The sequence below is a fragment of the Musca autumnalis genome, unplaced genomic scaffold (genome assembly GCF_047663935.1).
Source record: "Musca autumnalis isolate F117 unplaced genomic scaffold, ASM4766393v1 scaffold_3, whole genome shotgun sequence".
NCBI classification, from domain to species: Eukaryota; Metazoa; Arthropoda; class Insecta; order Diptera; family Muscidae; genus Musca; species Musca autumnalis.
In genome coordinates, this window is record NW_027411866.1 from 203,598,616 (window position 1) to 203,623,891 (window position 25,276).

General features: G+C 37.4%; 2 protein-coding genes across 2 annotated transcripts in view; both read left to right on the forward strand.

Annotated features, from left to right (window-relative positions):
• LOC141398406 (uncharacterized) overlaps positions 1-1,347 on the forward strand; it is a 39,107-nt gene extending 37,760 nt beyond the window's left edge. Inside the window, exons 5-6 of the mRNA XM_073975691.1 lie at positions 764-1,050; positions 1,116-1,347. Of these exons, the coding sequence (XP_073831792.1) occupies positions 764-1,050; positions 1,116-1,314 (486 nt within the window). The 3' untranslated portion in view covers positions 1,315-1,347. The remainder of the gene's footprint in view (positions 1-763; positions 1,051-1,115) is intronic.
• A 1,808-nt stretch (positions 1,348-3,155) lies between these two features.
• LOC141398738 (uncharacterized) lies at positions 3,156-20,818 on the forward strand. The gene is made up of 3 exons (XM_073976354.1): positions 3,156-3,412; positions 3,476-4,575; positions 18,893-20,818. The coding sequence occupies exons 1-3, from the start codon at positions 3,305-3,307 to the stop codon at positions 20,472-20,474; spliced, it is 2,790 nt and encodes a 929-aa protein (XP_073832455.1). The 5' UTR covers positions 3,156-3,304; the 3' UTR covers positions 20,475-20,818.
• The last annotated feature ends 4,458 nt before the right edge of the window (positions 20,819-25,276 follow it).

A 25,276-nucleotide genomic window follows, 5' to 3' on the forward strand; every position in this document is an offset into this window, starting at 1 on the left:
ATGGTAACACTTTACCTCACAACACCCTCTCTCACCTACAAACTGACAATTGCCGCAAGGAAAATTGTCTAATGTAAATATGGACTATGGGCACAAACTTCTCTGCAGAAGTTGTTCCAGTCCACTCCAGTCCGTAATCCAATTGATATCTCCTCTTGAATCCACCGCCTCTTTTTGTCCACATAAAAACAAAAAAGAGCATTTCGTATGTGATTTATCAAAGAATGTACCTTTGCGAAAGCAACGTCTGATTTCATATTTGCCTTTAGTACGGGCCCGGAATGTTTTACAATTAAAAAAAGAACAAAGTTATACTTCTTCTTACCTCCATATCCATCCATCACAACATGGGTAAGGGCATAACTTTAATGAATGGCCCTAGTTGCATTTGAGTATGCCCTCGTTAGGAATAATACCCCATTCTTGATGCTTCTCTATTACGGGTGAAGTAAGGCATCCATCTCGGCATCCGGAAAAGAGATTGCTGAGGTATGTTAATTGATTAATTATTTTTGTGTGAACTTGAAAATTAACCTCGTGTTGAAAACAACGGTAAATTTCCAACATGTATTCCATTCTCCATGGGAAACGAATTTGAAAAAAAAAAAATGGAAATTAAAATAACAGTTGATCATAATGCTAAACGAAAAACGTATTTTTTAATAGTGAAACTCGTAAAAGAGAAAACTGTTTTCATTAATGCTTTTATTTCATCTTTATTATCTAAAAATCAAATGTTAATGAAATTAACTTACTTTTGCAGATGCATCTACTAAAATATCACGTTCTCGTTGAACAAACATCCGATGGCAGTGAAACCTATACCTGTATCATTTGTGAGAAGAAATTCTTTTCCAAAGATGATTTTAATACACACATGAAGATTCATACAGTAATAGAAACGGATAAAACTGGTGAACAATTGATTGTCCACACCAATGATGAATATGTGAATGCAGCAGTCACAGATACTTCAGCATCATCAGCATCTGAACCACAAAGAGCGAAAAAGTTTCAATGTCGAATATGTTTTAAATGTTTTGCCCTAAAGTAAGTTGTATGAGATTTCCCAAATGTGTAACTCGTTTTAATAATGTTATTGTTTTTATTTGTAGAAAAAGTCTCCTACGCCACATGACCATTCATAATGATCCCGCTGATGATCTTGACAATAGCCTCGATGAATACAATGATGAGTTTTCAACAGAATATCAACAATTTGCTTGCTCAGCATGTCCGAATTTGATTTTTAAATCAATAGAAGAATTAAAAATGCACATGTTAGAACATGATTTGGAACAGCAACAAGATTAAAATGAACAAAAGTTTTCAGACAATAACATGGAATGACATTAAAGCTGAAAACACATCCAACGTTTGAGTAAAATTTTGTGTCGTTTTGGTCGTTTTTTATACTGTTGGGTATGATGCCGAAAAATTCAAATTCATTTGAAATATATGCCGGCAAACAGATCAACGCTGGACTTTGATGTCGGCATCGCCCTGTTGTTGCTTTTTTTCTCAACGCTCAACACAAAACTTTACTCAATCGTTGGATGTGTTTTCAGCTTAAGTATTAATCAAAATTAATTAACTTTTTTACTAAGTTGGACAACACGACAACACCTTGGATTTTTTATGTCAAATAGCATATGGTTATTTTAAATACTCGCTTGCGTTGTCCGGGATGCTTAAAATGTAGGTAGACTGTGGCGAGGAGAAGTTATCCTAGATGACGAAAAAACTTAAATTGTAAATTGTTACCACAGGTACACCTCTTCGTTCTGATATAAAGTTAGATGCTTTCGTTCTGATATAAAGTTCTTTCCGAAATATGGGTCTTTAAAGTTCCTTTTATTATTTTACCAGAGGCAGGTCTTGTTGTGATGATTACTAAAGTATGAAGTTCTTCAGGGGGCAATCCCATATTTCCCGAAGTATAAGTTTTAAAATTACCTAAATACCGAATTTTGTTAAATGGGTTTTTAAGTTATTATGATACTCAAACTCTGATGGTTGGACGTGGAGGTAAGAAATAAACATTTATTTAGTTAATTATTTTGGTTCACTTTAAGATACTGTAGAACTTTCTGGGCCAGAAAAAGGCAAATGCAACTATGGATTTATGTTCCTTATGATTAGACGATATATGTATGTAATAGAGGAGGTATCCATTAATGTGCGTACGGCGGTCGACAGGAATAGCTTCCGTTGCGACGTTGTAATTCCCAATTACTTCTAGAAGCAAGTGCAGATTGATAGTCCCGGAATAGAGGTGGAAATTTATGAATCCAAGGTCGGTCGGGGCATGGTATAATAAAGTAGAGGTAAGCCAGGTATGAAAATCGCTGAAAAATACAAGGCTGTAGCCATGGCTTGAAACTTCAAATGAAATGGAGCAATAATAAAGGTAGATGTATAAAATATGAAAATTAAGGGCTGCGTACATAAGCTGCCTTGCCTGCTTAGGGGTAGTTTACACTATATGTAAATGTCATATGACATGAAATTTGCCATCGTTATAAAATCGCTAATATGTGCAATATTGGGGATTTTCCTTACGCCATTTACTTTGTGCGTCTTCACCAGCAGAAATTTAAAAAGATTATGTCTTCACATTGCCTGAGTGGGTAGATATGGAATGTTATTATTTCGTGTCATATGACATTGATAGATAGTGTAAACTACCTCTTACCTTGCTTACTTCTGATAAAATCATAAAAAAGAAAAGGGCAACCCAGTTCGAAATTTGCTCGGCCTTCTTTATTCTTTAATTTTTATTATGTCAGAAATGAAGCAGAAAAGCAAGGCAATCAGGCAAGGCAGCTTATGTACGCAGGCCTTTATGAGGATTTATTTGACGTTTGCGCTATGTAATTGACATTTGAAACCCAAACCCACTGGGTTAATCCGGTTAAGTGTAATCGGATTTCAAATGTCAATTCCATAGCGAAACGTCAAATAAATCCTCATTAAGAAGGTTAAACCGGCAAAACACTCTAATTTAAATGCCGTTTAATATATAGAAGCTACTATACGATGATTAAGCATTATCCTAATCTGGATTTGCTAAATCCAGCATCTAAAGGTATTGTAAACTAGGCTTTTCACCACAGCATAAATTTCACCTTTTCGGCCTACAGGTCCATCTGGTTGTTATTTTTCGATCTATAGGTCCCCAGCGATCCAGCTGTTCGTCTATTTTACCGCTTGTAACAATTCTCAATGAATTGCATTGGTAAATGTTTGTTTACGTTTTAATAAATTTTAAATTTCGTTGAAATAACAAAGAGAAAAACGAAACATGTCGTTGGAATTGTGTCGCTTGTGCGGAAATAATCAGAATCTTATAAAGATTTTAGATCGTGGACCAGAGATGTTGGAGAAATTAAAAAAGTGTGCCAATATTGAGGTGGGATCTCTTACTATGGATGTTTTTAATTTACTCCTTGTTGATTTCATTTACATATTGCAGATAAAGCCGGACGATATGCTGCCCAAATTAATATGCCAACAATGTAATAATACTTTGGATATGTCCATGCTGCTAAGAAAACAAAGTGAACAAATGCAGGAACGTCTCAAGGGTGAACTTGAACTGCAAAAGAAGCAATCTAAAAAGTTGCACAATAGTAGGATTGTGGAAAAAACACCAGAAGATGATGTACAATACATCTCTGATGATGAACCTATTCCAAATATTAAAAAGAATGATTCTTTTGAAAATGATGAAGTGCTACCGATTGATGTTGATGTTGAGATATTAGAAACACATAGTGAATCTACAGTTGTGGCATCAGAAACAGAAGATGCTGTGGATTATGATTTCCACATACCAAAGATCACAATAGGAGGTGGTGGTGATGTACAAGAGGTAACAGGAGAGAACAATAACTGGGCAAGGCAACAGTCGGTATTGCGAGCAAAAAGTCTTTCTGTGGATGATATTGATTCCAGTGAAAGTTATAATTCATTTAGTCGCAAAGTTAGCTTAGAAGGCCATGATGAGGAGGAGGATCATGACGATCAGCACTACGATTTAATTGAAGTTACTAAACATGAATTTCAACATTCCGATTCAAGTTCAAGTCTTCTGCAACCCCAAGAATCTTTAAGTATAGATGTCATGATGTCGCCTAATGAAGCAATACAAACATCAGATAATGATTATATACCACCTCGACAAGTTTCTGCAGCAGCAACCTTTACCTGTATCACATGTAATGAAATATTTAAGAGAAAACAAGACTATTCAGAGCATATATTACAACATGGAGCAAAACGTTATCAATGTATACAATGTAATGCAGAATTCCCAACCCGATATCGTTTAGTTCGACATGAGTCCACACACAACGAAGCTGAATTGCATAAATGTACCATGTGTAATCGTACATATCGCGCAGGATATAATTTACAAAGACATATGTTGGCATGTCATTCGAGTGAAAAGGTCCCATTTCAGTGTAATATATGTCACTTGAGTTTTGCCCGTCAAGATGTTTTGAAACGTCACCGGGATCATATTCATTTGAATTTGTCGAAGAAATGGCATTGTAAAAAGTGTGGCAAAAGGTGGGTTCTTTTTATTTATTTATTTCATTTTATGCAATATAATAAGCCTAAAGGCCGATTAACTGAATGTAAATGAATTTTTTAATGAATTTATTTTTATGAATTTTTATCAAATTTGTCACATCGGGAATGATGAAGAAAAAGGTTGTTGTTGCATCAGCATAGGTAGGAATGATGATGGGTCAATCCGGTACAAAGAAGATATGTAAATGGTAACCAGAGTCCAATGGGTTACGTTAGAGTGACAAAAAGGAACAAACGCCAAGGTGAATATTATTGGCCAGTGTAAATTTGCTTTGGACACCGTAGTTCTTCGAAATAAGCCCGGCTTAAAGCCAATTTGTTTACGTGCGTACTTTCCGAGATATAAATTTTCTTTTCCTAGGATTTTCGTTCCACGTTTTGATATCGCCCCCATAGAAAGGTACCTTCCGATTTTCGGTTTTTTGAAGGTTTTGGCCTCATTATAACACCTAAATGTTTTCATTGGGGGTATAAAACTTTCCATCTTAAATTGCCGGTATAGGTCTCATTTGATATCGCCCCCGTAGAATAGTACCGCCCGATTTTCGGTATTTTGAAGGTTGTGGCCTAAATATTACACCTAAATGGCTGAAATTTGGTATTTGCTCGTCATTGGGGTATGGTTGGTTGGTTGGTTTACGTGGTGGCCATACTTTATAGCCTCAATTAGTATGTTAGAGATACCGTTTTGAAAAACCACACCACTCGTTCAGAGATTGCTATTTCGTTGTTGCATGTTGACAGTTAAATCCAGCCTGATGAGTTGAGGAATCGCAGAAGGTCTCCCAGACCTACTTCTGTTATCTCTGTGATATCACGAAGGAACGGTTGTCTTAGAGCTTTGAATCGTCGTTGCATTTGTGCAGGGCAGGAACAGAGGAGGTGCTCAACAGTTTCCTCCTGCAGCTACGGCAGTGGTCATTGTGCGGTAGATTTAAACGTTTTGCATGGTTACCAATTGCCCAGTGACCGGTTAACACTGCAATAAGTCTTGCAAGGTTCCGTCGCGTTTGATTGATTAGGAACTTAGTTCGTTTGGCGTTGTATTGAGGCCACGTTAATTTTGATATCTTGCATGTTGCCGTTTTGTCCCATCTACTTTCAGCCAGTGATAGATAGTGTTTGAAGATATCCCCTTTAACTACTCCCATTGGAATTGCGACTGATGCCTTTGGGAGTTCGTTAGAGGCGGATCCTGCTCTAGCTAACTCGTCTGCTTTTTCATTCCCAACAAGTCCCTTGTGGCCCGGGATCCAGGTGAGAACTACTCTTGACAGACGCCCTAGTTTGGCAAGTTCTTCTTTACAATCTTTCACTAGCTTTGATGTGACAGCGTTGGATTTTAGTGCAAGGAGCGCCGCTTGACTGTCGACGAAGATTCCTATTGAGTTTGCTGTGTGATGCTGTAAAAGTTCAGTACAGGCCTCCTTTATTGCCAGTATCTCCGCTTGAAAGACACTACAGTACTCAGGTAGCTTTGTAGATGTGTGTATGTTTGCTTCGTCCGAGAACACACCGGATCCGACTCCACATTTCATCTTGGAGCCGTCCGTGTATACCTTAGTGTCATATGCTATCAATGGTGATCCATTACTCCATTCTCTTCTGCTTGGAAGTTTGATTGCAAAAGGCTGATCAAAATCCAATGTAGGTACGCAGTAATCAGCAGTGGTTGTTATTTCTTTCGGAAGTTGTTGAAGCATGCACGCATGTCCGTAAGTTCTGTCTCTCCACATACCTAGAGCTCGGAGTCTTACTGCATTACATGTTGCTGTTGCTTTGATGTGTAAATCAATTGGCAAAATGTGCATCATTATATTGAGGGCTTCGGCCGGACACGTTCGCATCGCCCCTGTTGCCCCGATGCATGCAGATCTTTGTATGCTGTATAGTTTTTTCTGTGTTATTTTCTTGTCCACTGCTGGCCACCACACTAGTGCTCCATAAGTGAGAATTGGTCTGATTATGCTGGTGTACATCCATAACACCATTTTAGGTTTGAGGCCCCATCGGCTTCCAAACAATTTGCGACATGCGTAATATGCAACAGTTGCTTTGTGAGCACGGTGTTCCACGTTACGTTTCCATGACAGCTTAGAATCTAGGATGATTCCTAGGTACTTGGCATGATCTGATAGGGGTATTTCTTGACCTCGCAGTCTTGGGAGATTAGGTATTGCATATTTGGTCTTTGTAGTGAATAGCACCATCTCAGTTTTCCCTGGATTCACTCCCAGACCACATCTTGTGGCCCAAGTATCTAGCGATCTCAGGGCTCCGCTCATAATGTCACTTATTACTAGACATCGGATTTTAGCATGTTTTTTATTTCTTATCCGATTGGACTCAAATTTTGGATCTAGGCGTTTTGAGGGTCAATTTTTCGATATTTGGGGTCATATCAAAAATATGCAAAAAATATGCAAAAAATATGCAAAATATATGCAAAAAATATGCAAAATATATGCAAAAAATATGCAAAATATGCAAAAAATATGCTAAATATGCAAGTGTTTTTTTTTGACAAAAATCGTCAATTAAATTTGGAAAATCATCAAAAAAGCATTCTAAATTAAGTTTTTTGACGTTTAACATAGTTTTTTGCAGATTATTATGTTATTGAGACTCTCCAGATATTCCGCCACAGCAATAAATCTAGACTAACAAGACTTAAATCAGTTTTCACAAGGTGAGAAAATGTCAAATAACCCAGCATTTCTATTACAACATAATTTGCTTTCTATACAAACGTAGGTAGATAATGGAAAAATTTCAAAAACTCAATCAGAAATGTCAAAATCAACGTGTCCAAATATGGTGATAGTTTCTAATCGGCCAAAATTGTCTAGCAGAAAAACAAAGGAGCTAGAGTTAGTCATCGCTATTTTTGTTTAGATAAAAGCGCAATTTTTTCTAGTTTTTGGAAAAAGGGTTCGGTTTTTAGCGCAAAATGGAAAAAAGTACGATTCCAGGTTCTGGAATATAACTATAATTAGAAGTATACGTTTTGAATATCCACATATTAGATTTGCACATATTTTATAGTATTTAGTCCTTTATTCAGTATATACAGACTAAATTGGCAATTTTTGTTCTTTGTGGTCAAAAAGCTTCTTTGGAAAAATGCTCTAACTGCCGCTTTAATATTGATGACATAGATTTAGTTTAATGCACTAAAAATACATAATTTTATAATATCGATCTATATTGTACGCATACTACAACCGATTAATGTAGAATTGGAAAATGTTCACTCCTCAGCGAAAAGTAATGCATTATTGTTATACCCATCCACGATGAATAATAAGCAAAATGAAGAACGCACAATGATTAGGGCAAAATGACATCACTTAGAAAAACCACACAATAGAGTGGTAGTGGTAAAATAAGTCAAAAACCTTGGAATTGTCTTTAAAATGGAAAAACCACTCACATATTTCTGCTAGAAAAGTATTTGGAATGCTAAAAAATATAGTTCATTCATTTCTGCTACAGGAAAACAATTTTGATAACACAGTCGAAAAGTCATAACCCTTTTGTATACACAATTGTTTAATTTATACCTGTTCGTGTACTCGATAATTTGTACTAATTATTACCAATTCTTCGAATTCTGACAGTTGTTTAATGGAGAAGTTGGTAAAAAATTGTTTCAGCAACATTTAGTAAAAATTATCGAGTACAAGGACAAACCTTTCATGACACATTAGTCTTGTTGTATAGGATATAAATAAATATATTAAGAAAGATATTCGCCGCAATATTGTCATTAAAGTTGCCAAATGCACTATACACCTAAAAGGCAAAGATTTCAAGGAATATTAATTTACAAAACGATGAAATTCCACATCTGTCTCTAGGTTTGCTTACATCCTGATAAAAACTTTAAAAGCGCCATATTTCTAGCACTACTTTCACAATCTGATTGGCTTTTTCTTTTTCCGGATTGTCGAGTAGAAAAATCTCACTATTTTTTACACGTAGAGCACTTTCATTTAAGTGTTCGTTATTAGCAATTACAAAAAGTATTATTATATAACTTCCACGAGTGATTTAATCATATAAAATAATTTATTTTCCTTACAATTCGTTAATCCGAACAATTTGATAATTCGGACACCGCCGAAACCTGTGGTGTAGGGATTATCGCGAACGTACTGTATATATGGGAGCAATATCCAAATCTGAATCGATTCTTACCAAAATAGGGATCGCCCTAGGGCAAAAAATCCCCAATTTTTATGCGAAGTGGTCTATAAATGTGACCTGTGCTTTGTTTTCAAAAAGACATGGCGAGATGGATAAGTGCGAATCTATGCAGATCATCAAAAGGAACTGTGGGTCTATTTCGTTTCATTTTTCATTTCATTTATTAAATTCACATAGTAATATAAATAAGCCAACATGGCCAATAGCTTATATTAACTTACTACAGATACCCTTAAAACAAGAGTTTTTAAGCATTAAAACTAAACAATAAAAAAAAAAAATATATGACCAATATGCAACCCCATAAAAGGAAACAAGGATATATAAACTAAACCTACCCTCACATATGTATCTAAACCAGAGTATAGAAAAATCAGTAAGAATAGGAAGTATTTATCCTTTCAAAAAAATGCTATTATCCAGTCTATATAATAGAGCAGACCTAGCCACTACTTCAAAAAGCATAAAAGTTCATATAAAATATAAAAGGCTCCCCAGCCTCAAAGAAAAATCACAAAAATAAAAAAGGGAAACCCATATCAAGCAATACGCAAAAAGGACAAGAAAATCATTTAGGAACTAGCCTGCAGAAACTCAAAGCACTTCCTTTTGTATAAATATGTAGGAAATGTAAATTTTCGTAAGGACAGAGGGAGCTGGTTCCACAACCTAGCGACCCTTACAACAAACGACCGCTCACCAATCAATGACGTGAATCTAGGGTAAGTTATCTGGGGATTACGAAAGGAACTACAATATATAAAATTTCCACGGAGACACGAGGAAACACCAGTCATAACACTATAATGCAATAGAAGTACACGAAATTTAATGTACTTCAGAAACGGTAATCCCAGAAAATGATCAACAAATTGCGATACATGCTCTCTACGACGAAGACCATATACAAATCGCACAATAGAATTGACAACTCTTGCAATACGTTGGATTTGAACGGATGAAGTACCAGATACAACCTCCAAGCAATAGTTAACATGTGACATAAGCAAAGCCACTGCAACTTTTTTCCTAACAGGGAACGGCAAATAAGCTTCGAGACTGTACAACCTTCGCAACTGGAATCTAACACGAGCCAAAAGTAAATCAATATGTAATTTAAAGTCTAATTTGTTATCAATAACAACACCCAAGCACTTCATACTGCTAACAATCTCTACGGTAACAGAGTTAACAGATATCCGAAAGGAAGAGTCATAAACAGAATTGTTGAACAATATAGCTTTGGTTTTATTCCAGTTAATGGTTAGTCCATTAGAGCAAATCCACGAAGAAAGAGAATGTAACACCGAAGTTGCAACAACTTCCAAATCCTGCAGGCATGGTCCTCTCAGAAAAATGTGGACATCATCCGCATACATAAACAGATTACAATTCCCAACATTTACAGATTCCACAATGTCATTAATGAACATGATGAACAAAACTGGACCCAGCACTGACCCCTGCGGAACACCACGATGAACATCACAGACCTCCGATTGAATACCCTCGTGGACGACAAATTGCGATCTCTCATTCAAATACGAAGATAACAATCTACATGCAGAAGATTCAAACCCAAATTTCCACTTCAATTTGTCAATCAGAAGGTCATGATCAATAGTGTCAAATGCTTTAGACAGGTCAAGACCAACAAGCAAGCCAACATCAGAACTGTTAAAAACATCCCTAATGGCGTCGGTAAGTGTTAACAAGTGCAACGTAGTACTACGCCCATGCCTGAAACCGTACTGTGAAGTACTTAGAAAACCACGTTCATCTAAGAACTCAAAGATGGCATCTTTAATGACATGCTCAACAATCTTAGACATCATAGGCAAAATACTAATAGGTCGCAGGTTAGACAATTCATACGAAACGCCTTTTTTAGGGACAGGTACAACACGTGCTGTTTTCCATGCCTTAGGAAAAGCAGATGTCATAAATATACAGTTTACAAAATGTAAAAAGTGAACAGAAATAAAAGGAAAGATATTCTTGAAAAAGTGTATAGGGACCCCATCAATTCCTACAGCACCAGATTTTACCCTACGGACAGCATTTACAATATCCTCCATAAATACACAGTTAAATCGGAATAAATCCAACCGCCTGTCATCCGCTCTACGTTCCGCATCTGCACCAACAAACGAACTGCCAGTATTGACGAAATAATTATTAACAGCATTGACATCAATATTAAACACCTCATCATCACTATCCAGACAGCCAAAAGATCTAAGAGATTTCCAAAGTTGAGTATTATTCATGGAACCAAATAAATGATTAAAATACTTTCTTTTTTCCCTGCGCAAAACCGCCTTACAACGGTTTCTATATAAGCAATATATACGCCTGTTATTCTCGGTAGGTCGTCTACGCCACTCTGAATAGGCTAGATTTCTTAGCGTACGAGCCGATTTCACTATGTCAGAGTTCAACCAGCTGTCACTTCTTGGGTTTATATATCGAGTTACCACCGGAACAAAAGAAAATAATTCCACAAACAAGGAATTAAATATGGCCAACTGCACATCAACATCACTAGTTTGGTATAAAGGATTAAAGTCATAATTACATAAAAAATTTCCAATACCAACCCAATCCGCTCTCTTATAGTCTCTGTACTAAATGTGCTTTTCTTTCAAATAAACAGGAAGACCAATTTGACCAAAAATTAATGCATGATGGGAGATACATGGACATTGACCCTGCGAAGAAAAATCAGTATGTAACGACTGACTAACAAGGCAGAAGTCTATCAATGATGTGGAGTCATGCGCGACATCGTAATGCGTTGGGAGAAAATTATGGACAATAGCCAAACCAAGTGACCCACACAGACTCCTAAACGAATTGGAGCTGGCAAGTCCGAACATATTGCAATTAAAATCACCCAGGACAATAACATTCGAATACATGTCAAAAATACGCTCATGCACATCGTGAAAGGAATTAATATCTCCATAAGGTAAGTAGACGACAGCTACAAGCAGAACAGATGTCCCGGTACGAACCTCGACACACAAAGACTCACATACACCGTAATTTTCAGAGCGAAAAACAACCTTATATGACATCTTGTCATTAATATATAAAGATACACCGCCACCAACTCGACCAACCCGGTCACTACGCAAAAATTTGTAACCAGGTATCAACAATGCCTTCGAAGAGACAGAAGAACTGAGCCAAGATTCAGTGACGGCAAATATGTCTAATCCACTACCAGTTAAAAGGCATTTAAGTTCATCAATTTTGCAATTGTATCTTGAAGGGCGCAAACTCTGACAGTTTAAGTGGCCATACGTAAACTTACTACTGCAGGTAGAGAATTTATGCTTAAAAAATTGCGCATCACTAATTATGGGTCCCAAATTGACATCACGGGACATCAAACCCGAATAAGAGGCTGGGGAAGAGAATAGTTAAAATAACTCTATGCATTTGAGATTAATCACCAATTAATTAAAAAAAATTGTAATAAGATTTTTTTTATATAACCGTAAAAACACAGAAATTAGTTAAATTAAACTTTGTAGAAAAAATAATTATATTGAAATATGAGATCAAAATAGAAACCTACTAATACCAATAAATAAACAAAATACTGATAAAAGCATAAACTGCACCCAACTACAAATCATTACGAAGCATTTACATCACAGTGAGAACGCTCAGCAAACTGCAAAAATTCGTGCTGCTCAAAAGTACTCTTTCGTCCATCAGGAAGTAAAACCTCAACCTGAGGCTCATCACTATTAATCAACTTAAACCTCTTGATAACTTTCTTTCTGAGCAAACCTCTGCAGGTATAAACCAGGTTTGAAGTCGATCTGATAAGATGATCGTTTATGTAGACACGGGACTCTATTAGGCAACCATCAATCACATCCTTTAAAAGAACTCGCCCCTTCTTCACAAATTTATACATCAGGGAATCTCGGATTTGAATTGAGTTGAATTTTACGAGTACTGCCCGCCGCTCAGATATATAGCAACAATGGTGCAAATCCCTTGGAGTCAAATTCATATCACAAGCCGCAGCTACTTTAACCACAAGACCACTAAGGTCTTTAGTATTATCAGGCAAGCCCCTAATAATCACGTTTGCACGATTTAGCCTTCGCTGAAGCACAGCATTAAATGATTCTAATGATTTAATTCTCTCCGTCAACCTCTTCTCAACAGAAGCCACAGTAAGCTGCATATCACTAATAGTCGATTTGAGGTGACTAATATCAGTTTTCACTTCGGAAATTTGTGCACTATATCGATCAAAAAAAGCCTCAGTCTTGCTATTAAATTCTTCCATCAATTTGTTCGTATACGCATCCATTTGTTGCTTCATAGAAGACATAAGATCAGTCCGCAACTGACGCAAGGCATCAGTGTTATCTGGGACAACATTGTCATCACTATCAGCAGCAGCACAATTCAGATCAGAACCACAACTATCACCATAGTCAACCGTACCATTACCACCCCGGCCATCAGCAGCATGGGAACAACGGGCACAGGTATATCTAAGAGCCTTGTTTGTTTTCGCCTCAACCTCAGAAATTCCAGCACAGTCCAGATGAAAATAATTTACACAGCCAGTACATCCAATCTTGTATTGTGTTTTAGCAATATGTTTATTGCAGACATTGCACACACATTGAGACGGCATGCTTAAAGTTGATGTAATAATCAAATATGCAGGACAGAGCGCCAAAACAAAACAGCAACAACGATGGAGAGTTAAACTGTATAAACAGCAAGATAACTTACGACTCCAAGCAAAACACCACAGTTTATCTCCAGTTAGAAAACTTCACAAGCAATGGCAGCCTGCATCAACGAAAATTGTCAAATTTCAATAATAATTATTTTTCCCGAACAGAGCAAAAATTTTATTGACTATTCATTTCAGGGTTCTATAGATCTTTTTTTTCATTTTGCATGTTGCAATCTCATTCATTAAGACATAATACCCTTAGGGTATTAAAATATAGTTATCAGTGAAATCATGAATAAAAATTCCGTGCAGAATTTGTTTCCTTTCCCTAATTTCACAATTTTTTATTTCCGTATTTATGCCCAAAAAGGGAATATTTGTGTCGATTCGACTAGAATACGCCATAATTAGCGACTCTAGTAGTTTTCAACTTTTAACAAATATCGATTTTAAAAGAATTTCACTTTTTAAAATTATTTTCCGTGTGGAAAATTCAGAGGGAAATATTCATGATGGCACCGTATATATTTGTTATATGCTTTTAATAAAATATGAAAGATTTTATGTAATATTCAATATTTTCTTAGTCTTAATTTCTAGCTTCTTTGTTATTCTGTCAGACAATTTTGGCCGAGCAGAAACTATTAACATATTTCGATACGTACATTTTGACATTTCTGATTGAGTTTTTGAACAAATTTGTATTAGCAAGCAACTTATGTTGTAATAAGAAGGCTGGGTTATAGGAAATTTTTTAAGTCTTTTAGTCCAGATTTATTGCTGTGGCGGAATAATAATTAATAACATGATAATCTGCTAAGAAATCGACGTTTAACGGCAATAAACTTAATTTAGAACACTTTTTGATGACTTTCCAAATTTAATTTGATGATTTTTGTCAAAAAAATTACTTGCATATTTTGCATATTTTTTGCATATTTTGCATATTTTTTGCATATTTTGCATATTTTTTGCATATCTTGTGCATATGCAAAATATGCAAATATGCAAAAAAATAAAAAATATGAGCCTGTCATTGTATTCAGTTTTCATCAAAACGAATTTTGGTCCAATCAGAATTTTCGTATCTTTATTAATAAAAAATATGCAAATATGCAAAATCCGATGTCTACTTATTACGGTCGGAAACAAACCAGAGACGAGTATTACCACATCGTCCGCATAGGCAACCACCTTAATCCCCATGTGGTCAAGTTTATTGAGAATTTCGTTGATGACAAGGAGCCAAAGTAATGGCGAGATAACTCCTCCCTGTGGAGTTCCTCTGTTCACGTGCTTTGACAGTGTACTGTTTCCCAGTAACTCTGCTTTGCAGCATGGTGGTAATCCAACTACTGATGAGTGATTCCACGCCGAAGTTATCTAGTGCTTGTTTTATAGCTGATGTACTGACGTTGTTAAAGGCACCTTCTATGTCCAGGAGTATTACCACATCGTCCGCATAGGCAACCACCTTAATCCCCATGTGGTCAAGTTTATTGAGAATTTCGTTGATGACAAGGAGCCAAAGTAATGGCGAGATAACTCCTCCCTGTGGAGTTCCTCTGTTCACGTGCTTTGACAGTGTACTGTTTCCCAGTGTGGCATTAATAACTCTGCTTTGCAGCATGGTGGTAATCCAACTACTGATGAGTGATTCCACGCCGAAGTTATCTAGTGCTTGTTTTATAGCTGATGTACTGACGTTGTTAAAGGCACCTTCTATGTCCAGGAAAGCAGCTAGAGTAAATTGTTTGTGCTCTAAGGACTTCTCTATAGTCCTAACGACTTCGTGTAGGGCTGTATCCGTCGAGCGCCCTTTAATATAGGCATGTTGGCTAGAAGATATGATGTTTGAGTTTTCCATCTTTTCTCGAATATACACGTCGATGAGTCTTTCGAGCGTCTTAAGTAGAAATGATGAAAGGCTTATTGGTCTGAAGTCTTTAGCATTTTCGTGACTACGTTTTCCTGCTTTGGGTATGAAGACAACCTTTACCTGTCTCCAACTCGTTGCAACGTAGTTAAGGGAGATACATCTACTATAGATGTATACTAGCCAAGGATTTATTATTTCCTCTGCACATTGTAGCATTTTTGGTATGATTCCATCTGGTCCTGGAGATTTGTAGGGGGAGAAGCTGTTTATAGCCCACGTGACTTTACTCGGACTTATTATCTTATCAACTTCACTGTTGTTTTTATCTACAGCTGTAATGGGTCGCATTTCTTCGGTACTGTCCGAGCAGCCGGGGAAGTGCGTGGTAAGAAGGATTTCAAGAGATTCGGCTGAGTTTTCGGACCAGGTGCCGTTGTTTCTCTTTATATAGGTAGGATTCGAATGACCTTTTGCCATAACTTTGCTTAGTCTGGCTGTATCTTTGGTATTTTCTAACGATCCGCAAAAATCAACCCATGATTGCTTTTTTGCTTTGGCTATGGCTTTTTTGTATTCCTTTAGCTTATCCTTGTATGACTGCCAGGATCCGCTTTGGTAGCTGGCATTGAAAGCTTTCCGTGACTCTTTACGCAGTTTAGAGAGTTCGGATGTCCACCATGGTGGATAGTGTTTTTTCGATCGTGTCATTGGACAGGATACTTTAAAGGCTGTGTCTAGTGATTTCTCCAGAATAGATACAGCTTTGTCAATACATGTTGTAGTGTCGCCTTTTTGAGGAGAGCTGGGGAGTTTATCTTTTAAAACCCTATTAAATTTCTCCCAGTTTGTTCTTTTGGGGTTGCGAAAGCAATTTGTTGGCGTTTCTTTTTCAGATATATTAAATAGTATCCAATTGTGATCTGAGAAAGAATTCTTATCGGATACCATCCAATTAGCAATTTCAATATGTCGTTTATCGGATACTAAGGTTAGATCAATGACATCTTGCCATCCCCTAAAGTTATCCGAGCTTGGAAATACAAAGGTTGGGTTAGTACCTCTATTGCATATAGTGAGATTGTTAGTATTAATGAAATCTAAAACTGACTCACCTCTGTCGTTGATTTCAGAGCTACCCCACAGGGTATGTCTTGCATTTGCGTCGCAGCCAATGATAATGGTGTTGTGTGGGTGTATGGCCCCCAAGGTGTCCCAGACCTCGCTTGGTGGTGCTTCCCTTGAGTGGGCCATATAAGAGGATGCGATAAAGAACTGTTTACCATTTTTCAGTTCCACTCTTGCCACGGTGAAGTCCGCTGTACTATACTGAGGACACAGAAATGCATTTATGTTTTTTTTTAACAATTAGACATGATCTTGGCTTACCTTTATCCTTCATGTATAATGTATTGTATTCTCTGCTATCAAGTCCCTTTACTTCATTCTCGAAGACGTATGGTTCTTGTATAATGCCTATGTCTAGATCCTTCTCCACCAGAAGGATCCTCAGGTTATCTGAAGCTACCCTAGAGTGCTTCAGATTGATCTGAACGACCTTAAGCATAGTTTAATGAGGGGATGATGTGGATGGCCCCTCTAGCTGCATATTATCGAGCAGCTTTTCGGCATCGTCGACGTCAACACCATCGTCTTCTCCGTTCGGGCCAAGTGGGCGTAATATCTTAACTTTGGCCTCCCTTACGCCAAAGAACAGTTTGTTGCCTAGTCTCTCCAGTGCCTCTACTCCGGCCTCTGTTATCGAGAGAACCAAGCTCATGCTATTATTATTGGGTGGTTCTATGGCGATTACAGACCATTCATCCATTGGAACGTCTTTGTTCATTTTCGCCAGACCTTGCAGTAATTTGGGGCCGTCGCAGTCTATCTTGGGCAACCAAACTCTGGCTCGAGGTCTCATAGGGATATCTTGGGCTGGTATCAGCCGCAGGCTGATGTCTTCCCAGGCATCGCTGATCTTTGCGATACATTTCTCCAAGAATCCTTTTGAGAACTCGTCCATGCATTTGATTACCCTATAACCACGGTGTACCTCGCTAGAGTCGAAATGGGGCACAGGAGAATCGTCGTTTGCGAAAACATGTTCCATAACTTGTTCTGACAACTTTGTTTCTACCATGCCCCATTCCGCTGTGGTGATAGGGGACAGCTTGTCATTCTTGTCGTTGGCCACGGCAACCATCAGGTTATCCTTAACGACTTCGTTGAATGGGCGTTTTATTGTTGAAGAGGCAGTGGTGTTATGCTTTAACTTTTTCCTCTTTGCGGGCTTGTTGTCCTCTGTGCGAGAGCGTTCACGCTTGGAGGATGTTGGTTGATCATTTTTAGAGGCTTTAGCTTTTTCGTATTCCTCTACGATTTTGGTGTAGGTAATTTTGTCTTCTTCATACCGTTCATGGACTGTACCTTCTGCAGCATTCTTAGCAATTTTGCTGAGAATATACTTTGCCTTCTGGTACAGGGCCTTACGAACGTCGGACGGGCTTTTTTTCTTTTTGTTAGACTGACCATCTTCAGTGACGGTCAGAGTTTGTGTGTTTGTTTTATGTTGCTGAAGTGAGTCAGAGCTGTTTGCAGTGCTGACTACACTTGGTTGGCTAGCTGCCAGCTCCTGGCTGGAGGCTAAAAGTTCATCCTCGGAAGAGTTGCCACACTGCATCCGAGGGGTAGTTTTGCTTTGGTTTTTGTTTGTTTTTTTAGTATTTTTTTCCATAGATTGTTCCCACGAGTGTGCCGTAAGGGGATGGACCATCGTACGCAGTGACGGCTTGCGCAGACTAGGCTAATTATAAGTACCCCCGACCCGTGCCCTGGCGTCGAGGGGGAGTTGCTAGCGACCAGACTTCTTTAGACACTTGTCGGCCATTCAGATCCTCGGCACAACTCCATCACCTTGATCTTAAAAGTGTAGTCATTGGGGTATAAAACTTTCCACCTGAAATTTGTCTATAAAGGTCCATGTCTTCATATTGCCCCCATAGAATAGTATCTACCGATTTTCGGTATTTTGAAGGTTATGGCCTATGGCTTGCAGTGCTGAACACGCCAATGTATATATCATGAGCAGGAAATCCATACTACCCGAGATATAGGCTCTGAAAGTTCAAAAATTCCCTTGGTTTTGACGATAAGTTTAGTTTAATTCGAAATTTTTTCATATTTAAGACTTTCTCCTAGGGACAGGTACAGATCTCGACTAACGCGAACAAAATCTTCCTTTAAATCGAAATTTTTTTTTTTTGTATCATCGATGCGAATCCAGTTCGTATATTCAACAATGGACTATGTCATTCCGCTCCTTCAGATACCACCTCCGTAAAAGTTCAACACTTCTGCACTTTTATCCAGTTTAAGGTCACTTTTCGGATCTATTGAAATTATATTTTTTGCCTGTCATAGGCGGGCTAATCCGCCTAATTCTCTTTTTGCTTGTTTTAACTAACTTTTTTCCAATTCTTTATTTTCAGTTTCCGAGCTCAGTACTTGTTTAATGCCCACAAAACTCAAAATACATGTGCGACAAATCCCACCACACCGAAACCTGCAATATCCGACGCTGACAAAGAATTCCAAACGTCTCTGACAAACAAATATATGGCAAAATTAGCCGATGATAAATATAAATGTCTTATATGTAATATGGTATTTAAATGTTCCGCATACTGTCGGACACATATGAATGTGCACACCGATATAAAACGATTTCCATGTCCAACATGTGCCAAACGTTTTCGTACACGGTACGCTCTCATTAATCACGAACGTATTCACAATAACGAGAAACCCTTTGTTTGTGATATTTGTGCAAAGCCTTTTCGTCAAATTACCCATATGCGACATCATCGTATGCTTCATGCCCGCGATGATTTACCCGTCAAATGTCGTGAATGTCATCAAGGCTTTGTCACAAAATGGAAGCTAAGGGATCATATGCGTCGTGAACATTGTGCCATAAAAGCATTTAAATGCGCTGAATGTCCTGAGGAGTTCTGTTTGAAATACGATTTGAAGAGGCATGCTCGTTTGGTACATTTGAGATCGGTTGCAATTGCCGATACAGATAATGAGGGCGATGGTGGTACTACCTTTGTGGCAGAAGGTATATCTGATTCGGAAAACTATCAACAAGATACGCAACAAAACGAAGGAGAACAAGATGCAGAGGAACATTATGGTGATATAGGAACTCTGTTTAATACAAGTGGAAATAATGTTGCCTCAAATGGGAGTGGAAATCTTGGCGGTAGTGCCACAGATGATGTGGTGAATAATGAAACAGTCTCAGTTCCAATTGGTGGTTTTACAAATAATAATGAAACTGTTAATATTGCCGCAAACAATGGTTTCAATACGCTTACAACAAATTCAGCCACTGGAAATATTGTTACAAGCCCTAACGCCAATATAACACACTCTCCTCCTATTCACTTTATGAATGATAACGGGAATATTGTCACAAGTATTAATACCAATGCAACACACTCTCCTCCCATTCACTTTATAAGTGACAATGATGTTGTTGATATTGTTGACAATGAGGTTGCTATTCAAAATAGCAACAACGACAACAACAATGATGATGGTGATGACGATGTTCAAATTGTTGAAGATCATCCAGAGATTGTAAATAGTAATAGTAACTATGTTAGCCTAAATACTGTTCCACAAACACCAAACAATCCACCTCCCGTTGATGAGAGGGCCAATTCTCCATTATTTTTTATAACCGATTTAGAATCCCCACCACCTTCACCTCCACCACCAGCACAGTTGCCGCCGCCCCAAAATTCAAACGAAACTGCTGTAACGGCAACCAATTCAAACGAAGCTGCAACATCAACCTCCCAATCACATGTGATAGATAATGACACGTTTATGGATTGTATACAATTGGATGATTCATCAAATTCTTGTAAATCACCACCAACTGTACCAACTGTGATTTTGGATAATGACAGTTTTGATGAAGAAGAAATTCACATAACCAAGGAAACATACACCACAAGTACAAGTTATTTTAATACCAACAAAGTTGTACAGCAGTTATAAGAAAGGTAGTTTTTTTAATTTTTATTATTTACTCTCTCTTCGTTTGATATTGTTTATAGTTTTGTAATTCTTAACCATGACCCACCCATCCCATTATTCCTATCGTATTGTATAAACCCCCCTTAGATTTTAGTAATGAACTTCTGTAGATGGTCGAATACACTATACGTCGTATATAATTCCTTATTAGAAATAGTCATAAAACTTAGTTTTTAGATAATATAAGTTTCACAAAATATACAACACTGATGTATAAGATTATAAATAACAACTAATGCATGGTTAAGATATACCCCATTTTTTAAATCGACAAATACAGATTATATAACATTTATACAAAGACATTTAAAGAGTTTTATTATCAAATTTCAACTTTTCGAGGCTGACTTCATAAATGTCTTTATGCGCTGCCACCAAATGGGCAGCATTTGATTTGAAAAACAAGTAAAAAAGTGTCAGTCGGCTTTGCCGACTGATATATACCCTCAGCCAATGTGAAGCGAAACTTTCACCTACGGACAGAACTTGCCGATAAAAATGTGGATTAGGATTAACTGCACTAAGACACAAATGTTGAACTTCTGTAGGGCAGGTACCCTTAGGGAGGACCGATATGGGCCATTTTAGAAGTTAAACTAAATTTTGATAAAATATTAGGAGATCCAAAGTTTGAACCAAATTGGTTGCCCCATTCAAGTGATATCGTCCTAGCATTTTAGTGAAATTTTTTAAATATTGGGGAGAAGTTGTGGACCGGTATTGCCCATGAAACTAAGTTTGGATATAATATGACGAAGACCAAATGTTGGACCAAATCGGTTGAACAGTTCGAGAGTTATCGTGCTCTCCGACCGCCACATATGGTGACATATGGGTGTTTTCCCAAGAAATATGGACTTGCCCCTGAAAAAACGTTTACTGTCGTAATGGAGGTAGCGAATGCAAATCGCTTCAAAAAAAAAAAAAAAAAAAAAAAAAAAAACAAAAAAATCAGTGATTCGAGAGCAAGTCTTAAAGTGAACTTGTCCGAAATTTTGTGTGAGAGGTACCAGAAGGAGTAGACACATATACTAAATATTCGAACCTGATCTATATCTGGTAGATATTTTAGGACGTGCAAAGTATGGATTACATCGGTCGCTCCATTCAAGAGTTATAGTGCGCAAAATTTTTCCGAACATTTTTGAAGTTTTGTGGGGGAGGTACCTGAAGGAATGGACCGATATAGCCCATTTTCGAATTTAAACTATGTTTTGATAAAATATTACGAAGTCCAAATTTTGAACCGAATCGACAGATCCGTTCGAGAGTTATCTTGCGCTCCAACCACTACACAAGGTATCATAGGGACTTTTTGCACCTTTCCGGTCATTTTCTCAGGAAGTATGGACTTGCCCGTGATGAAACTTGTACCGTCGTATGGGTGCAAGTGAATACAAGTTGCTGCAATAAAAATCAAAGCGATTCGAGAGCAGGTCCTAAACTGAACTTATCCAAAATTTTGTGTGGGAGGTACCCGAAGGAGTGGGCCGATTGAGTCCATATTGGAACCTCATCTAAGTCTGGTAGAAATTTCACAATGTGCAAAGTATGGACCAAATCGGTTACTCCCTTCAAGAGTTATCGTGCCCACAAATTTTCCGAACATTTTGGAACTTTTGTGGGGGAGGTATCGGAAGGGGTGGACCGATATAGCTCATCTTCGAACTTAAACTAAGTTTGGACAAAATATTACGAAAGTCAAAATTTGAACCGAATCGGTTTATCCGTTCGAGAGTTATCGTGCGCACCAGCCAGCCAGCCTGACAGACAGACGGACGGACATTGCTAAATCAACTCCAAATTGTTTGAAACACATTTCGTCCAAACTACTAAAACCATTATTTTGATGAGGCACATTTTGCCCGTATGAAAGTGTATATACCCTTTCTAGCCTAAAGGCTGAGTGTATAATACAATTCAGTATACCCTCAGACTTTATGGTACAGATATGATCAAAATGGGCATTATCGAAGTAATGTAGTCGCTCTTTCTGTCCGTCTATCGCTCTGGCTGGTGCGCACGATTACAATCGAATGGATTAATATTTTGTACAAACATAGGAGTTACTCTTTCGAGTACCTTCTCCACTAAAGTTCGACAATTTTCGCTAAAACGGTACCCATGTTAACTATCAAAGGGAGTAACCAATTTGGTCCATAACTACCTGATATATATTTACTCCTTCGGATACCTCCCACACAACCAGCCCAATCATGAACATCATCTCACCGTGAGTTTTCTCACTCTCGCCTCCTCCCTTATTATAAACATCATAAGGGAGAACAAAACTCACGTTCGTGAGAAAGTAGCTATCATAAATGTCAAAAAAGTGAGAATGTGAGACAATTTTCTCTCACCACAGAAATCAAGGTGAGTTGAACAAAAAAATGTAACTATGGACATTTTTTATAGAAAAAATCGACAAGAAACGAATCTTTTGCAATGATAATCAATTGTATTTATTTGTGTTTTACGTTAAAGGTAACAAATAAAAAACAATTAGAAATTCTTTTGGCAACTATACATGTTCATCCGTGTATCAATGAAGCAAGGAAGACCTCAATCGAGTTTGGCGTAATTTGGAGGTGGAGTTGAAGTTGGCCAAAATTTTTTAGATATGGGAAGCGGTTCAGAATCATATGGTGAAAACAGGAATGGAAGAGGATCATATCAGGAGCAACACCTTTCTAAATTTTTTTTTTTTAGGTACTTCCAAACTTTGCGGCCACTCAAGATGATAAGTGACATATGTATCTTAAGTGCCTTTGTATTGTTCTTTGTTCGCTAAGGTTCCCAGCAAAATATTCAATGCCAAAGATTCTATTCAAGCATGAGTGCAAGTTATATGTCACCTTTTTAACACCATCGCCCATTCTTTTTACAAGACTGTAACCCCTAAAAGATCCAAATCATTTTGGATGGCATCTTCAATAACCCAGTGGAATGGTATCTTAACAACCACCTTGGCCTTGCTTATTCCACGAACAAGCCACAATAGGAAGGATTAAATTCATAAAAAGGGCATGTTTATATTATATAGCCTTTTGCAGGGTTAACCTTCTTGAAAATTGAGAAATTGTATTTAAAATCCATGAAATTGGTTCAAATGTTGAATAGGATCCGAATTTCACGAATTGTACTTAGCATTCATATGATTGATCCTATTGCTGGAGAAAAGATCGGATGTTTCACGTATTGTATTTATTTACAATTCTTGAAATTCCTTCCAAATGCTGAAAATGGGATTTTTCACAACTTCATTTGAACTAATACAAAAGATCCAATGAGATATTGGCATCACATGGAACGACTTCCACAAAATTTTGCTTGGTTTTCTTTGTATTCCTCAGCGTTTGTCGTTTCGCACATCATTCAAAATGCAATATTAAACATTTTCATTTCTTTTTGCCATTTAATGACCTTTAAACGGTTTTTGTTCACTTTTTTGCAAATTGCAGAAATTCTTCGGGCGTAAATAAACAATTTTTACATATGTATGTATGTATCTGTCAAAACAAAACAAAAACAGCTGTTACAGATGTTGCCACATATCAAACATTTAATATTTTTTATCAATTACCAAGTATTTTTAAAGTGGATTGTTGATAAAAATTATTTTTCGTTTTAGAAATATTAATTTAATTTAAAATAAAGTAATGTTTTATAAAAAAAAATACGAATTTAGTTATTGCAAAATTATTTGTAAATAAAATAACGATATGGCAACGCAAATTATATTTTCAAGGGTTCACAAAATGCGGCACTATTTTCAATTTTCAAACTTGTGAACCCCTCTTCACTTTTTTCGCTCCTCCCTTGTCATTTGTGATAGGTCGAGACGTGAGAAGTGAGCTGCAACTCACTCGTGAGAAGCTCCCTACGTGAGTATTCATGATCGCTATGAACATTTCAGAAAAGTGCAGTTTTAAAGCTGCTCTCAAATCGCTTTGATTTTTATACCCTCAGCCTTTAGGCTAAAGAGGGTATTTACACTTTGATACGACCAAAAATGTGTCTCATCGAAATAATGGTTTTAGACCCCAAGTATGTTTGTACGATTTCCGTTTCAGACAATTTTGAGTAGATCTAGCAATGTCCGTCCGCCTGTCTGGCTGGCTGGTGCGCACGATAACTCTCGAACGGATCAATCGATTTGGTTCAAGTTTTGGGTATCGAAATATTTTGTCCAGATTTGATTTAAGTTCGAAGATGGGCCATATAGGTCCACTCCTTCAGGTACCTCGCCCACAAATGTTCAAAAATTGTCGCAAAACTTGTGCGCACAAAATTTCGGTAAAGTTCAGTTTAGGGCCTGTTCAAGAATCGCTTTGATTTTTGTTGTAGCAACTTGAATCCACTGCCCCCCCCCATATAGCGGTATAAACTTCATCGGGGGCAAGACCATACTTCCTGAGAAAATAGCCTGAAAGGTACAAAAAAGACCTATGACACCGTGTGTAGTGGTTGGAGCGCAAGATAACTCTCGAACGAATCTGCTGATTCGGTCTACAATTTTGTCTTTGTAATATTTTGTGCAAACTTAGTTTAAGTTCGAAGATAAGTCATATAGTTTCACTCCTTCAGGTACCTCCCCCACAAAAATTCAAAAGTGTTCTGAAAAATTGTGCACACGATAACTCTTGATGGGAGTGACCGATTTGGTCCATACTTTACACATTCTAAAATATCTACCAGATATAGATCAGGTTCGAATATGAACTATATTTGTCCATCCCTTCGGGTACCTCTCACACAAAATT